The sequence below is a fragment of the Neoarius graeffei genome, chromosome 12 (assembly GCF_027579695.1).
Source record: "Neoarius graeffei isolate fNeoGra1 chromosome 12, fNeoGra1.pri, whole genome shotgun sequence".
NCBI lineage: Eukaryota > Metazoa > Chordata > Actinopteri > Siluriformes > Ariidae > Neoarius > Neoarius graeffei.
In genome coordinates this window covers 63,263,932-63,280,640 of record NC_083580.1, presented here as the reverse complement: position 1 = coordinate 63,280,640, position 16,709 = coordinate 63,263,932, and the positions used below count along the sequence as shown (strand labels likewise).

At 40.0% G+C, this 16,709-nt stretch overlaps 1 protein-coding gene across 2 annotated transcripts in view; it reads left to right on the top strand.

The window, feature by feature from the left end:
- The window catches only part of ppme1 (protein phosphatase methylesterase 1), a 47,337-nt gene extending 39,951 nt beyond the window's left edge, over positions 1 to 7,386 (top strand). For both annotated transcript variants that reach the window (XM_060936179.1, XM_060936180.1), the window contains exons 13-14: positions 6,768 to 6,835; positions 6,944 to 7,386. In XM_060936179.1, the coding sequence (XP_060792162.1) occupies positions 6,768 to 6,835; position 6,944 (69 nt within the window). In that variant the 3' untranslated portion in view covers positions 6,945 to 7,386. The remainder of the gene's footprint in view (positions 1 to 6,767; positions 6,836 to 6,943) is intronic.
- Positions 7,387 to 16,709: the final 9,323 nt, after the last annotated feature.

Sequence of the window (16,709 nt, the reverse complement as noted above, 5' to 3'; positions counted from 1 at the left end):
TTTTGCATGTTATGTTATTAAAATATTTTCGGGGGACGTTGCCCCCCCAATATCTTAGTTTGACTTTCAAAAGTTCAGGATTTTTTTTTTTCTTTGCTCCACTTTCATCTCTAACATACAAATACTATTAAAACATTGAGCCTCAATTATTGCACTGGATACAAAATTTTTTTCATAAATCATTTGTTTGTTTCACTCTGTGTATATAAGGAGACTCAGTAATGTCATGTAAACCTTGATGGATCAGCTACAAAACCTCCTGTACAAAGTAGCCTGAGCTACTTTGGAGTTTCCAAGTTACCTGAGTCAGTTTTCCTGTACAAGTTGTCAAGCTTCTTTGTTTCAATGACGCACACAAATTTAAGAGATTTTGTGGGACTGGAGTTGTTTCATATTAATGACTTGGAAAAAACAGTCTAAAAGTAATTAAAGGAGAACTGAAGGCAATTTTTTTTTACTATCAAAATTCTGTTTATCTCATTAAATATAGGAATGTATTTCTGACAGCTATTTTGTCACTGCTATAGCAAGTTATGAGTGTTTGAAACATGCTGTGTAATATATCAGTCCATGTGTCAAAGCGATGGCCGTAAACGAGATTCGTTGAGACCTGTGCAAGACATCATAGGACGGAAGTAAAACGTACAGCGGAAATCAAAGTGACCAACATCTGCCAACGTTGTCAAGACGCGCGCGCCCTCTTTCGAATGCTGATGTAGTCAAGCCGGAAGTTTTGTTTGTTTTGGTAGCAATCAGGAAAGTTTGAAAAAAGTAGGCAGTAATCATCATTTAAACTTGTTTTTGTGCAATATTTTGTTTGGAAAACAGTTTTTAAAATGGGGGCACTGACACCTGGCTGACACTTCATGTCTCGTGAAGATTGCGCGGATAAGTGATGCCTGCCGTGGACCAAATGAACTAAGTTCAACATAGCTAAAAACGGAATAGGCCAATAAGTATAATATTTAATTGCAATTAGTTGTCAATACGAGTCACAATATAAGGTTACTAAAATGTAATTGAATAACATGTTAAGAAATAGAGTTTAAAAATGACTTCAGTTCTCTTTTAATACATTCAAACAAGCCATTCAGTTAAAAAGCAATGCTGCCCTTCACTCACTGCCCACTTTAATAGAAGTACCTGTACACCTGCTCTTTTATGCAGTTATCCAAATAGCTGATCATGTGGCAGCAGCACAATGAATAACGTCATGTAGATACAGGCCAGAAGTTTCAGTTAAAGTTTAAACATCAGAATGGGGAGGAAAATTGTGATCTCTGAATTTAACCATGGCATGATTGTTGGTGCCATATGGGCTGGTTTGAGTATTTCAGAAACTGCTGATCTCTTGGGAATTTCACGCAAAGTTCACACAGAATGGTGTGTGGTGGGGCGGGGGGCACCCACATACTGTGTACAGACAGTCTGCAGGCTGAAACACCTGGTTGATGAGAGAGATCAGAATTAGAATGACCAGACTGGCATGAGTTGATAGAAAGACTATAGCAACTCAAATAAGCACTCTTTCAACCATGGTGAGCAGATGAGCATCTCAACATGCACATCAAACCTTGAGGTGGATGGTGCTACAACAGTAGAAGACCACATCAGATTCTACTCCTGTCAGTCAAGATCAAGATTCTGAGGCTCTCATGGGCACAGACTTGGCCAAATTGGAGAGTTAAACACCTGGAAAAAAGACCAGGTGATGATTCCCCCCCCCCAAAAAAAAAATTATTAAAAATCACCATCTGTCCAGTTTCAATGGGCCTGTGCCCATGGTAGCCTCAGATACCTGTTCTCGGCTGATGGGAGTGGACTCCATGTGTGGTCGTCTGCTGTTGTAGCCTGTCCACCTCAAGGATCAATGTTTTCTTCATTCTGAGATGCTTTTCTGTTCACCACAGGTGTAGAGTGTGATTATATGAGTTACAATAGCCTTCCTGGCAGCCCAAACCAATCTGACCATTTTCCTCTGACTTCTCAAATTTAAAAAGGTGTTTCCACCCATGGAACTGTCGCTCACTCAATGTTTTCTGTTTTTGCACCATTCTGTGTGAACTCATACTGTTGTGTGTGAAAATCCCAGGAGAGCAGTTTCTGAAGTACAGTGGTGCTTGAAAGTTTGTGAACCCTTTAGAATTTTCTATATTTCTGCATAAATATGGCCTAAAACATCAGATTTTCACACAAGTCCTAAAAGTAGATAAAGAGAACCCAGTTAAACAAATGAGACAAAAATATTATACTTGGTCATTTATTTATTGAGGAAAATGATCCAATATTACATATCTGTGAGTGGCAAAAGTATGTGAAGCTTTGCTTTCAGTATCTGGTGTGACCCCCTTGTGCAGCAATAACTGCAACTAAACATTTCCGGTAACTTGATCAGTCCTGCACACCGGCTTGGAGGAATTTTAGCCCATTCCTCCATACAGAACAGCTTCAACTCTGGGATGTTGGTGGGTTTCCTCACATGAACTGCTCGCTTCAGGTCCTTCCACAATATTTCGATTGGATTAAGGTCAGGACTTTGACTTGGCCATTCCAAAACATTAACTTTATTTTTCTTTAACCATTCTTTGGTAGAACGACTTGTGCGCTTAGGGTCGTTGTCTTGCTGCATGACCCACCTTCTCTTGAGATTCAGTTCATGGACAAATGTCCTGACATTTTCCTTTAGAATTCGCTGGTATAATTCACAATTCATTGTTCCGTCAATGATGGCAAGCTGTCCTGGCCCAGATGCAGCAAAACCGACCCAAACCATGATACTACCACCACCATGTTTCACAGATGGGATAAGGTTCTTATGCTGAAATGCAGTGTTTTCCTTTCTCCAAACATAACACTTCTCATTTAAACCAAAAAGTTCTATTTTGGTCTCATCAGTCCACAAAACATTTTTCCAGTAGCCTTCTGGCTTGTCCACGTCATCTTTAGCAAACTACAGACGAGCAGCAATGTTCTTTTTGGAGAGCAGTGGCTTTCTCCTTGCAACCCTGCCATGCACACCATTGTTGTTCAGTGTTCTCCTGATGGTGGACTCTTAACATTAGCCAATGTGAGAGAGGCCTTCAGTTGCTTAGAAGTTACCCTGGGGTCCTTTGTGACCTCACTGACTATTACACGCCTTGCTTGTGGAGTGATCTTTGGTGGTCAACCATGCTTGGGGAGGGTAACAGTGGTCTTGAATTTCCTCCATTTGTACACAATCTGTCTGACTGTGGATTGGTGGAGGCCAAACTCTTTCGAGATGGTTTTGTAACCTTTTCCAGCCTGATGAGCATCAACAACGCTTTTTCTGAGCTCCTCAGAAATCTCCTTTGTTCGTGCCATGATACACTTCCACAAACATGTGTTGTGAAGATCAGACTTTGATAGATCCTTGTTCTTGAAATAAAATAGGGTGCCCACTGTAGGTACAATCACAGTTACTATTAATATTAAGTGATCAATCTCATTAAATCAGTCTCATTAAATTTGAAGGTTAATAATTATATTGAATCAATCCCATTGAATCATTTAATTTGACTCATTTGAATTGAATCATACTATAGAATCAGTCTCATTGAATCATTTGAACTGAATCATTCAGGTGAATCATTCAGGTGAATCACTCAAATGAATCATTTAGTGAATCGTTTCATTAATCCTGGATAAATTACCAAACAGCTAAATTATGGTATATTTCCAAATTATTATTGATCACTTACCATATTACATAAATCATCTGCACCTTTTTGAATTCTTTGAGAGATTGGGTGACTTCAGATATTTATTGGAACACAAGTAAATCAGTTTGTTTGATAAATGAATTTATTAAACAAAGATAAAAATGGATAATCAGTTGGAATATATACAGTGAGGTGTGTGTGTGTGTGAGAGAGAGAGAGAGAGAGAGAGAGAGAGAGAGACACCTTGGGTGTTGCTCTTGAGAGGGTTGGCTCTTGTGGCTAACTCCGCGTGTTTGTGGGGGAGGAGTTAAGGACCACCTCGTGGAGTTAAACAAAGAAAGGTGTGTTAGGTCTAGCTTGTTGCTAATGTGCTTGTTAAAGGCCCTATGGCCTAGCTAAGCATGTGGTAGGCCTAGATTAGCTTTGGGGCTAAGCTAAGACAAAGGAATTAGCCGTGTGGCTAACTAGGGTATCTTTGTGAGTGGCCACGTGGCCTGAACAAAGAGGATTTCTAGCTGAGGTGTGGTTTATCAGGCCTGATGGGCCTGTGAGGCTAATGAAACAAAGGAATTAGCTTTGGACGCTAATGAGCCAAAGAAATTAACCATAGGCTAATTTCACCAACTTGTACAGTACTGAATCCACTGAAACCTTGATGCGATCAAGATGTATAATAAGAGAACTAAATATGTTCGTAGTAAAGAAAAGCATGCACAGCCTATCTATTAAAACAATTGAGATTAAACAAAATAAATCAATTCAACACGCTGCGTGTTTAACAGTGTAACAGATAAACCTGAGTTTAAATTCACACTATTTCAATAAAAGCAAATTCCTAAGACTATCTTAATTTATTATGCCCAAAATGTTGACTGTCTTACTTCCAGTATCTCACTTATATGCAAGATTAGGGAGATGTTCTAAAACTTCTGAGTCTCGCCGTTATGGAGCACGTGAGTCGATTCCGTGGACAGAGAACTTCTCTTGATCCAACGCGTCGTGGCTCGTGATGAGGAGGAAAGTCTCTGATCAGAATAATATGCACAGCGCTTTTGAGTTAAAAAGGATTCAATCGCTTCTTAACTTTTAACTGCCTGGGCTGCAGTCGTGACGTCACTTCTAATACGAATAAACCGGTTGTAACTCGGGTTGAGTTTAAAGATCGCGCGACTCTAGAGTTTACCTTGGCCAAGGGTAAGAAATCGCGCTGAATGATGGATCTTGCAAGAAAGAGGTGTTTTTGGGTTTGAGAGCATCTCTTTATGCGTCTAGATTCCTTGAAAACCAGACACGAGAGACAAAGAGCTGGGAGCTTCCGCCTGGACTTATGCGCTCATGGCGGACTGACGTAGATGATCCCGCCCCGGCGTGACGTAGGTCACGCGGAAGTTGGCTGGGAGTTGTGGTTCTTAGACACAAAATGGCGGACTGTACCTACACCACTCACACCTGATTGTCATCCCATTGATTGAAAACACCCGACTCTAATTTCACCTTCAAATTAACTGCTAATCCTAGATGTTTACATACTTTTGCCACTCACAGATATGTAATATTGGATCATTTTCCTCAATAAATAAATGGCCAAGTATAATATTTTTGTCTCATTTGTTTAACTGGGTTCTCTTTATCTACTTTTAGGACTTGTGTGAAAATCTGATGATGTTTTAGGTCACATTTATGCAGAAATATAGAAAATTCTAAAGGGTTCACAAACTTTCAAGCACCACTGTAATCAAACCAGTCCCTCTGGCACCAACATCCATGCTGTGGTTAGTCACAGAGTTCACAATTTTTCCCTATTCTGATGTTTGATGTGATCAAGTGAAGCTCTTGACTTGTATCTGCATGCTCTTATGCATTGTGTTGCCACATGATTTGGCTGATTGGATAACTGGGGAAAAAAAATGAGCAGGTGTATTAACATGGATGATAAGTGTAGATAAGGATGGTGTGTGTCTGTCTGAGGTAGCTGATGTGCCTTAGTGGTTAAGCTGCATTAGTGGAAAAAAATCTAGTACACATGCCAAACTTTTAAAGCTGCACTTTGACAGAGTTGTCATTTTGTCATTTCCAGCTCCTGTGAAATTTGTGTTAATAAATACAAATCAGCTATGCTATGAATGGACTTCGTAATTTATAGGTGATTGCCACTTATTTGAAAATCAGCATCCTGAAACACGCATTTTAAAATTTTTGTTTGGCCTACAAAAGCAGTGGCGCACACATTTACTAAATGACTGACAGCCAATTTTGGGTCATTTTAAAGTGCATATCCTGGACCAATTTTATTTTGTGTATATATATATATATATATATATATATATATATATATATATATATATATATATATGAATGAAAGTATGTCCCTTTACACACTCATCATCCAGAAGGGTAATTTTGCACAAGGCCATCTGTCTACAGCAGAAAAAATAAAATAACAAAACACGTCTGGAAAAATCCCAAGGGAGTCTGGAGCCAGGTTCGTGACGTTACCTGCGGAAGCGCCAGCAGGCTGCGAGAGCTTGCACAGTTTCAGTGCACAGCCTGTGTACACCAAGTTTAGCAGCTAGCGATTTTGCATTGAAATATAGAATTGTCACCTGAGCGCAGTGTTGCTTCACCTTTTGGATGAAGAATATAATGAGATGTCAGAATTGGGGCTTCATCTGTTTGGATTTGATGATGATGATTCAACTAGTGAAGACGACGGAGACAACAATGGGGATGTAAATAATACAGTCATTTTCTCATAAACAAACCAGCGCTGACGTAGGATTCAGAAGGAGGCGTCCCGCACATGACGTCACGAAAATCAATGTTTGCCGGGAAATCCAAATGCCAAGTTTTTTCAGAGGCGGACCAATTCGCCTCAAATGGCTTGATTTCAACTGAATTTTTCTGGTATTGCGCAAAATGTGACAAATATTTGACCAAAGTTTAATATAAAATAGGAGAATTACATTGATCTTGCTCCTGAATTTACCTGTGATATGCACTTTAAGTTATGTGGCAGTTGTTTATATTGAATGACCTGCCTACATAATTCTCAGTGACCCTAATTCTTTTTTTTTTTTTTTTAAACAGGTAGCTGATGCTTTAGCCACCTTCATGGTGCGGCATAAGTTCACTGAATTCAAAGAAGACTTCCCCTGGTAGGTGATGTTGACTTTGGTAAGGTAAATGCATTCTGATCTTCATAAGTGCAGTTTTGTGTTTACTGAATTGGGGTTGTTTTTCCTTTTCTGTGTTTGTGGGTGTAGACAATGTACAGTCTCTGCTAGCCTTCATCCATCAACTTGGTGAAAGTGATGAAAACCATCCGTCTCTGTCGCTCATCATCAGAAAGTACAGTATGATCACCAACATGCCACCATCTCTGCTGCAAATCCTTCTTAGCGCTCCTTAAATATTTTTTGTCCATTTTAAAAGAAATTAGGTATGATTTTGTTTGATTACCATAACTGCTTTAGCAGGATGTTTAGATCTTATGCCAAGATTGTAGGATCACTGAAACTGGCAGATTTTATTTATTCTTTTTTTTTTCTGCAATAAAGGGTGGGGTTTTTTATTTTATTTTTTTAATTTGCATTTCATCCAATGCCTTGCTTGTTTATTGTTAAAAGTAGGATGACTGCATCATGTGTTCTGTGTTATTCATTGACAATTTTCAAAGATTGAAAAATAAAGAATGTTTGAACAAGTTCTACATTGTCTTTTGTGTGATGTACGTTTCAAGAATGTTGTCTCATGTACCCGTATGTACAAATTTTCTCATTCATACACAAAAAAAGGTTGTAGAATGTTGTTCATATCCACATGCTTATATGTGGCTTTATTTAACAAGCTGGAAATGAGCAAATTTATAAGTAAATTTACAACTGCAAATCAGATATGTTGGGGCAGTATGTTGAAATTAAAACTGAAAACATCTATCCATTATCTGTAGCCGCTTATCCTGTGCAGGGTCGCGGGCGAGCTGGAGCCTATTCCAGCTGACTATGGGCGAGAGGTGGGGTACGCCCTGGACAAGTCGCCAGGTCATCGCAGGGCCGACACATGACTTTTTTTAAATAATTTTTAAACAATGATTTTTAAGTCTTTGACCTGCATTGCATTCAAAACAATACAACATTACATTATTTGATGTTTTACCTCATCAATTTTATCGGTGTCCCAAACGTAAACACATTTTAATTTTGATTGTTTCAAAACACTTAAAGTCAGGACGGTAGAGCATTTACCACTTTGTAATGTTGTCATTCCTTCTCACAACACTTAAAAGATGTTCAAGGACTAATGACACAAAGTAAATTTAAATGTAAATTTCGCATTGATTATAAAAGACTACTATTAACCTATAAAGCACAGATTGGTCTTGCATCACAGTACCTGAGTGAACTTCTAGTCCTTTCTGACCCACCATGCCTACTTGGATCAAAAGGTACAGGTGGTCTGTTTGTTGGTACTTCATATAGTGAAGGCTACATCAGGGGGCAGAGTATTTTTTTTTTTTTTTTTTTTTTTTTTTTTTATTTATTTACAAAACTCCACAGTTATGGAATAAGCTTCCCAGTTGTGTTCAGGATTCAGACAGTTTCAGTGTTTAAGTCTGCGCTGAAAACATATCTGTTTTGTCAAACCTTTTGTTAATAGCTTTTTATTGGGTAAGGGAGTAGATCGGGAGGGTCCTCAGGCATAGTGTTTTGGTTTACTTGAATGTTTGGCTGCTGCCCACTCCCTGACGTGTTCACTCAGGTTTGTTGACGGTGGAGTGACTGGCTGCTTTATGGTATGTCCTGGGGCTCACTCATGTACAGTGGTGCTTGAAAGTTTGTGAACCCTTTAGAATTTTCTATATTTCTGCATAAATATGACTGAAAACATCAGATTTTCACACAAGTCCTAAAAGTAGATAGAGAACCCAGTTAAACAAATGAGACAAAAATATTATACTTGGCCATTTATTTATTGAGGAAAATGATCCAATATTACATATCTGTGAGTGGCAAAAGTATGTGAACCTCTAGGATTAGCAGTTAATTTGAAGGTGAAATTAGAGTCGGGTCATTTCAGTCAATGGGATGACAATCAGGTGTGAGTGGGCACCCTGCTTTATTTCAAGAACAGGGATCTATCAATGTCTGATCTTACACTTCCACAAATGTGTTGTGATCATGGCATGAACAAAGGAGGTTTCTGAGGACCTCAATAAAAGCGTTGTTGATGCTTATTAGGCTGGAAAAGGTTACAAAACCATCTCTAAAGATTTTGGACTCCACCAATCCACAGTCAGACAGATTGGGTAAAAATGGAGGAAATTCAAGACCATTGTTACCCTCCCCAGGAGTGGTCGACCAACAAAGATCACTCCAAGAACAAGGCGTGTCATAGTTGGCGAGGTCACAAAGGACCCCAGGGTAACTTCTAAGCAACTCTCTCACATTGGCTAATGTTCATGAGTCCACCATCAGGAGAACACTGAACAACAATGGTGTGCATGGCAGGGTTGCAAGAAGAAAGCCACTGCTCTCCAAAAAGAACTTTGCTGTTCGTCTGCAGTTTGCTAAAGATCACATGGACAAGCCAGAAGGCTATTAGAAAAATGATTTGTGGATGGATGAGACCAAAATAGAACTTTTTGGTTGAAATGAGAAGCATTATGTTTGGAGAAAGGAAAACACTGCATTCCAGCATAAGACAGGCGTGCAAACGGCGCATTCCGCTTTTTCCCTGGCATTTTGGGCAACTTGTGTAATTCGTGCAGATCCGAAGAGTTTTTTTTTTGGGGGGGGCTGCTCTCCGGTAATCCACTCTGGTAGTAATGATAGACCCGAGTACTGTGCAGACCATACAACGTTTGGTTCCCCCTGGTGGATATATGGAACCATTGACAGTAAGATTGACAGTGTAGCTGCTGGCTGCTATTATAATATTCAACAGCGTTCCGTTACAAACTGCTAGCTGCTACACTGTCAGTGGATGGAACCGATGGCTGGGCAATCGTTGCTAAGGAACGTGACTCCCGGGCTTTTCCTCAGATAGGTGTGTTCATTTATCAACTTGCTGAATTTCATCTACTAGTGTGTATTTCTTTGGAGCCTTGGTGACTGGGAGTAAACGATCAGCGTTGAAGTGGAAGTCATTTACTCGTCTACAATCAAAGCGTAAGTGTTAAAATAATTGTGCATATATATTAACTTTGTCTCTCGTAACCTAGCCTCCTTCATCTAACCATATTAGCCATGACCTATCCTTGGGGTAAAAAACGCCTGAAAAACTTAGTTATTTGAGGAGTTGCATGATGACTGTATATGTTCTCAACGTAGTGTCTACATGGGTTAATGACTATTGTTTTTTGTTCCTAGATAATATTTAAGTGCCGTAATACCGTTCTATACATGCAAGAATTGGTCTTATTAAAGCTTGTGGCTGTCTGGCTTAGTTAAATGCTAACCGTTAGCACCCAACTAGCTGCTATTTTAGAACATCGAGTGATCAAATGGTAATGTGTAACCCATGTGTGTGTTATGAGTTCGTGATGCATACATTCATCCGTGGTAGCCTAGGGCTGCACAATTAATCGAATTTAATCGAAAATCGCAATTTTTGCTGCCACGATTAAATTAAATGAAAATCGCAATTTATTTCCATTTAAAATGCGAGCTCTGCTGCATATCTGATCAAGCACTTTTTGACCAGTACTCCGCCAAACCATTAGGGGGCGAACCGACGCATGTAAGGTTTCATTACTCCGCCTAAATAAGCAAGCAAGCCAAGTCACAGTAATGAAACCTTACATGCGTCGGTTCGCCCCCTAATAGCGTGAGAGTAGGTAACAGATTGAGGTGAGAGAGAAAAGCTAACTATGTCGGAACAACAGACTATTTAGCATTGGAGGCAATGCTGTGACCTGCCTTCGCTCGTGTTTAAAGCCAGAGCGTGTTGATAGGCTGGTCTTTCTAGCTAAAAACTTGTAGGCCTCAGTATAATGCTATGTAATTGTTGCAATTGAGTTTTCAGTTCCATCATCCTTTGGTAATTTCTTGGATAAATTTCATTTATTTGTCATTTGGAAATAAGAATTTCTCTTTTAAATTTAATTCTGCACTGAAAGCTGTTCATATTGTTTGTTTGAATATAGTGAAATAAAATTTACGTGATTTCCCTAACATCAAGAATAATTGTGATTAATAATCGTGATTACAATTTTGATCAAGATAATCGTGATTATCATTTTTTCCATAATCGTGCAGCCCTATGGTAGCCACAACATTAGTTACTTAGGCTGTCTAAATTAAGCAAAAACATTGGCGAATTTCGCCTCCTTTCAAAGTCAATGAGAGCGAAGCGAAATTCGTTTGTGTCGGGATGGACCGTAATGAAGTCTGACTGATATTTTGTGTGTGTGTGTGTGTGGTGGTGGTGGGGGGGTCCGCGTCGCCGCGCTACCTCACTCTTTTTTGACCATGGTTGTGTTTGCATCCCTGATAAGAACCTTATCCCATCTGTGAAACATGGTGGTGGTGGTATCATGGTTTGGGCCTGTTTTGCTGCATCTGGGCCAGGACGGCTTTCCATCATTGATGGAACAATGAATTCTGAATTATACCAGTGAATTTGAAAGGAAAATGTCAGGACATCTGTCTATGAACTGAATCTGAAGAGAAGGTGGGTCATGCAGCAAGACAACAACCCTAAGCACAGAAATCATTCTACCAAAGAATGGTTAAAGAAGAATAAAGTTAATGTTTTGGAATGGCCAAGTCAAAGTCCTGACCTTAATCCAATCGAAATGTTGTGGAAGGACCTGAAGTGAGCAGTTCATGTGAGGAAACCCACCAACATCTCAGAGTTGAAGCTGTTCTGTACGGAGGAATGGGCTAAAATTCCTCTAAGCCAATGTGCAGGACTGATCAACAGTTACTGGAAATGTGTGACAAGGGTCACACCAGATACTGAAAGCAAAGGTTCACGTACTTTTGCCACTCACAGATATGTAATATTGGATCATTTTCCTCAATAAATAAATGACCAAGTATAATATTTTTATCTCATTTGTTTAAATTGGTTCTCTTTATCTACTTTTAGGACTTGTGTGAAAATCTGATGATGTTTTAGGTCATATTTATGCAGAACTATAGAAAATTCTAAAGGGTTCATAAACTTTCAAGCACCACTGTATGTATTGCCTACTGGCTGTCCCTTTTAGTTATGCTGTCATAGTTAATCTTGCCGGAGTCCCTGCTTGCACTCAGCGCACAATGTAAACTGTTCTTAAAGGGAACCTCCAGTGGATTTCTTCTCAAACTTATTTTAAGTAAAAGTAGTTGCAGATTTCAAAAATCAAACTTTCGTGTTCAGAGACCAAATAGTGTTCGAGAAAAATGAATTTTCTTTAAAATGCCAGATGGGTTTGACGTATGCGATGACGTCATGTTGTGGTCGCTTGGAGCAACTCAGTAGTTTATATTCTCTGTTTACATTGTAGTTTTGCTAGTTTTACAAATATTTTACTGAATTTATCAGTTTTTAAATAAGTATGCCTCATTGTGTAGCATATATGCCACAATGATGCAAAAAAAAAACAAGCTGGAACTAAACTGCATTTCTGCAGAGAAAATGTGCTTGATCAGCTGGAACAGAGAGTCACCGGCAGAAACTGGATCAGACATGAGACCTCACGCTGCAAAATCTCTTATTTATTTATTTTTTTACATGATCTACAGAAAGTGTGTGTGTAGTGTGTGTGCCTGCACACTCTCAAATCTCGGTTTAAAATGGCTCAACTCAGTGCGACATGACATTTCGCACTCTAAAATCTTTTTTTACATGATCTATAGCTGGTTAATTAGTTAGGCATCTGTCGGACGGTTGTCCATAGAAAGTGCACTAGGGGTTTGACTCTTCATTCCTCGTTGGTTGAAGCACTTTCTTTGGTGATTGGTAAGGGCAATCTTTGACTGGCAGATGTGGCTGCAGTGCTGGCATATGAAGTCCAAGGTGTTGGGTGGTGCACTTGTGCAGGCTTTCCTCTTGTTGCGTCTAGCTTCAGTGGCTGCCATAATGTTATCCTCGCCTCTTTGCAGGGCACACCTGATTTCCACCTTCCCCGCTGTTCTGTCTTTTGCTGTGCTCTCCCAAGTTTCCACATTGATTCCTGTCTCTTTCATGTCCCTTTTACAGATGTCCTTGAAGCACAGTTTGGGCCATCCTGTAGGTCTCTTCCCTCTCTCTAGCTCACCATAAAGGGGGTCTTTTGGTATGCAGCCATCTTGCATCCTATGTACATGCCCTAACCACCACAGTCTGCATTGCCTCAGGAGAGTATGCACTGTTGGGATCCCTGCCCTTGACAGTACTTCTTTGTTGGGCATCCTGTCCTCCCATGAGATGCCCAGGATGTGCCAGAGGTTCCGCATGTGGAAGGAGTTCAGCTTCCTCTCTTGACTGGCATAGGGAGCCCAGGATTCACTTCCAGAGCTTACTCGACCGCTTCTCATCACAGGCAGATGAGAAGCGGTCGAGTAAGCTCTGGAGCTCCTCTTCCGAGTGGGCAACAACAGCAGTGTCGTCAGCGAAGAGCATGTCACAAAGCAATACAGTGGCAGCCATTGAATTTGTTCCACATTTCCGTGACTGGCCCTCAGCAGTCCCTTGGCCATCCCCTGACTGGTTCGTGACTGTCTGCCAATTGGTCCGTGCAGATAATTTATCCCCCACAATGACGTAGTCAATGCAGTCCTACTGGTGACGCCCCTAAGCAGCTTGTGTGAAAACCAGCTGCTATCCCTCATTTTTCCACGGGGAGGAGCAGTGATTGTCCGTTTCACAAAGCAGGTTTATCAAACGCTGAGAACAGCTGATTTCAGTTAGTTAATTCAACCCGGAGGAGTTTCACCGTGAGTTAAAAAGCCATAAGATTTTAATGCACTCATACAGCGAGTTTGAATATGTTTATATATAATTGAAATAAAAGATAGATTGATTGATTGAAGTGCGCATGCTCTCTACATAAACACTGTCTAGTGCAGCATGGATAGGCATAAATAAATAAATACAGCCTCCGCTACTGTCTTGTCCCAGGGAGGCTCGGCGTAGGCCACTGATGAAACTATTTGGCTGTCCTACTACTAGGCAATTACTTGTCTACTACTAATACTAGGCCTTTTGTAGTAGTAGTAATAATGATATTTGCCTACTGAAAGGTGATCAGGTGAAAAGTTGAAGCCGCAGCAAGACCTTTGCTATTAAGCCTTTTGTAGGTTAAACAGGCTTCGGCAGACAACGTTCTGGAAAGGCTGTGTTTTTCTTTGGTTTGATTAGCCTACGATTTAATCTTTAAACATTATGGTTTCAGCAGTTCGCTTAAACATTGGAGGCTGTAGAGTCGGGCTGCAAGATTTCCCGACACTTGTTTAAGATGACAAACTTCATAGTAAGGAGAAAATAATTCCACAGTATTTAGTGCCTCTTCAGTCTCAAAAATTAATAGTGAAGGACCAACGCGAATTAAGTCCCAAAAAAGCATCTCGTAGGCCTATATTTTACATTTTCAAAAAAGTCCGGAATTGGAAGTCGGTCAGTGGAGTGTAATGACGTGTCTCATTCACTAAGCACAAAAGGTCGGAAAACAGTGGAGAAAACAGCAATTGCTTAAATAGGCTACTAATGTTTTACATTAGTAATTTAATGTATGTGACAAATAAGTTCACTGATTAAATAGATAAAGAAGCCAATACTCCGAAGCTCAAAATTCAGGAAAGTGGCTCCAGTGTCGCAAGTGCACAAGAACAGTTATTTGAAAGTTAATCTAATGAATTTGTGCGTGCACGTGCGATTTCATGAAGAACCGGGACAATTGGCATTCGGTGAAAGATTCACACCTCTGACTCATTATATTCACGCACACCCTCTTGCCCACTGTTGCTTCGTTTTCCCGATTTACATGAGCATCTGAAGATGGAGTTTTCAGAAATCTCCACTCTGCCCAGAGTTTGCAAAAGTAGCTGTTTTCAGTGACTGAAACCTCCGTATAGGTGTGAATGAGAGGTGCAACCAAATAAATAAATATGCGTCTTTTTTATCCGGCTACATGTAGGTTATCACTGCGCAAAGCCTCTAATGTTGAAATGGTAGTAATATTTGTTAAAATAATAGTAGGCTAATTTCCACATTAATCCGTAAAATGGCACAAGGGATGTGATGGGGGGATGGCCATTTTATAAGGGGAATGATTTGAGATTTTTATTTCAGAAGGGGGATGCCTCCCCCCCCCCAAACTGGAGTACTGCGTATAAGGCCACCGGACATAGGCCCTTCGATTTCCATCACTAGAGCGTGTCAAATTACAACCCCGATTCCAAAAAAGTTGGGACAAAGTACAAATTGTAAATAAAAATGGAATGCAGTAATTTACAAATCTCAAAAACTGATATTGTATTCACAATAGAACATAGACAACATATCAAATGTCAAAAGTGAGACATTTTGAAATTTCATGCCAAATATTGTCTCATTTGAAGTTTCATGACAGCAACACATCTCAAAAAAGTTGGGACAGGGGCAATAAGAGGCTGGAAAAGTTAAAGGTACAAAAAAGGAACAGCTGGAGGACCAAATTGCAACTCATTAGGTCAAGTGGCAATAGGTCATTAACATGACTGGGTATAAAAAGAGCATTTTGGAGTGGCAGCAGCTCTCAGAAGTAAAGATGGGAAGAGGATCACCAATCCCCCTAATTCTGCACCGACAAATAGTGGAGCAATATCAGAAAGGAGTTCAACAGTGTAAAATTGCAAAGAGTTTGAACATATCATCATCTACAGTGCATAATATCATCAAAAGATTCAGAGAATCTGGAAGAATCGCTGTGCGTAAGGGTCAAGGCCGGAAAACCATACTGGGTGCCCGTGATCTTCGGGCCCTTAGATGGCACTGCATCACATACAGGCATGCTTCTGTATTGGAAATCACAAAATGGGCTCAGGAATATTTCCAGAGAACATTATCTGTGAACACAATTCACCATGCCATCCGCCGTTGCCAGCTAAAACTCTATAGTTCAAAGAAGAAGCCGTATCTAAACATGATCCAGAAGCACAGACATCTTCTCTGGGCCAAGGCTCATTTAAAATGGACTGTGGCAAAGTGGAAAACTGTTCTGTGGTCAGACGAATCAAAATTTGAAGTTCTTTATGGAAATCAGGGACGCCGTGTCATTCGGACTAAAGAGGAGAAGGACGACCCAAGTTGTTATCAGCGCTCAGTTCAGAAGCCTGCATCTCTGATGGTATGGGGTTGCATTAGTGCGTGTGGCATGGGCAGCTTACACATCTGGAAAGACACCATCAATGCTGAAAGGTATATCCAGATTCTAGAGCAACATATGCTCCCATCCAGACGATGTCTCTTTCAGGGAAGACCTTGCATTTTCCAACATGACAATGCCAAACCACATACTGCATCAATTACAGCATCATGGCTGCATAGAAGAAGGGTCCGGGTACTGAACTGGCCAGCCTGCAGTCCAGATCTTTCACCCATAGAAAACATTTGGCGCATCATAAAACAGAAGATACAACAAAAAAGACCTAAGACAGTTGAGCAACTAGAATCCTACATTAGACAAGAATGGGTTAACATTCCTATCCCTAAACTTGAGCAACTTGTCTCCTCAGTCCCCAGACGTTTACAGACTGTTGTAAAGAGAAAAGGGGATGTCTCACAGTGGTAAACATGGCCTTGTCCCAACTTTTTTGAGATGTGTTGTTGTCATGAAATTTAAAATCACCTAATTTTTCTCTTTAAATGATACATTTTCTCAGTTTAAACATTTGATATGTCATCTATGTTCTATTCTGAATAAAATATGGAATTTTGAAACTTCCACATCATTGCATTCAGTTTTTATTTACAATTTGTACTTTGTCCCAACTTTTTTGGAATTGGGGTTGTACTTTTGGTTTTGCCAGCATGGACGCGCTTCTTTTAAATGAAAGCACAGATGTGTCAGACATCGACAAAACG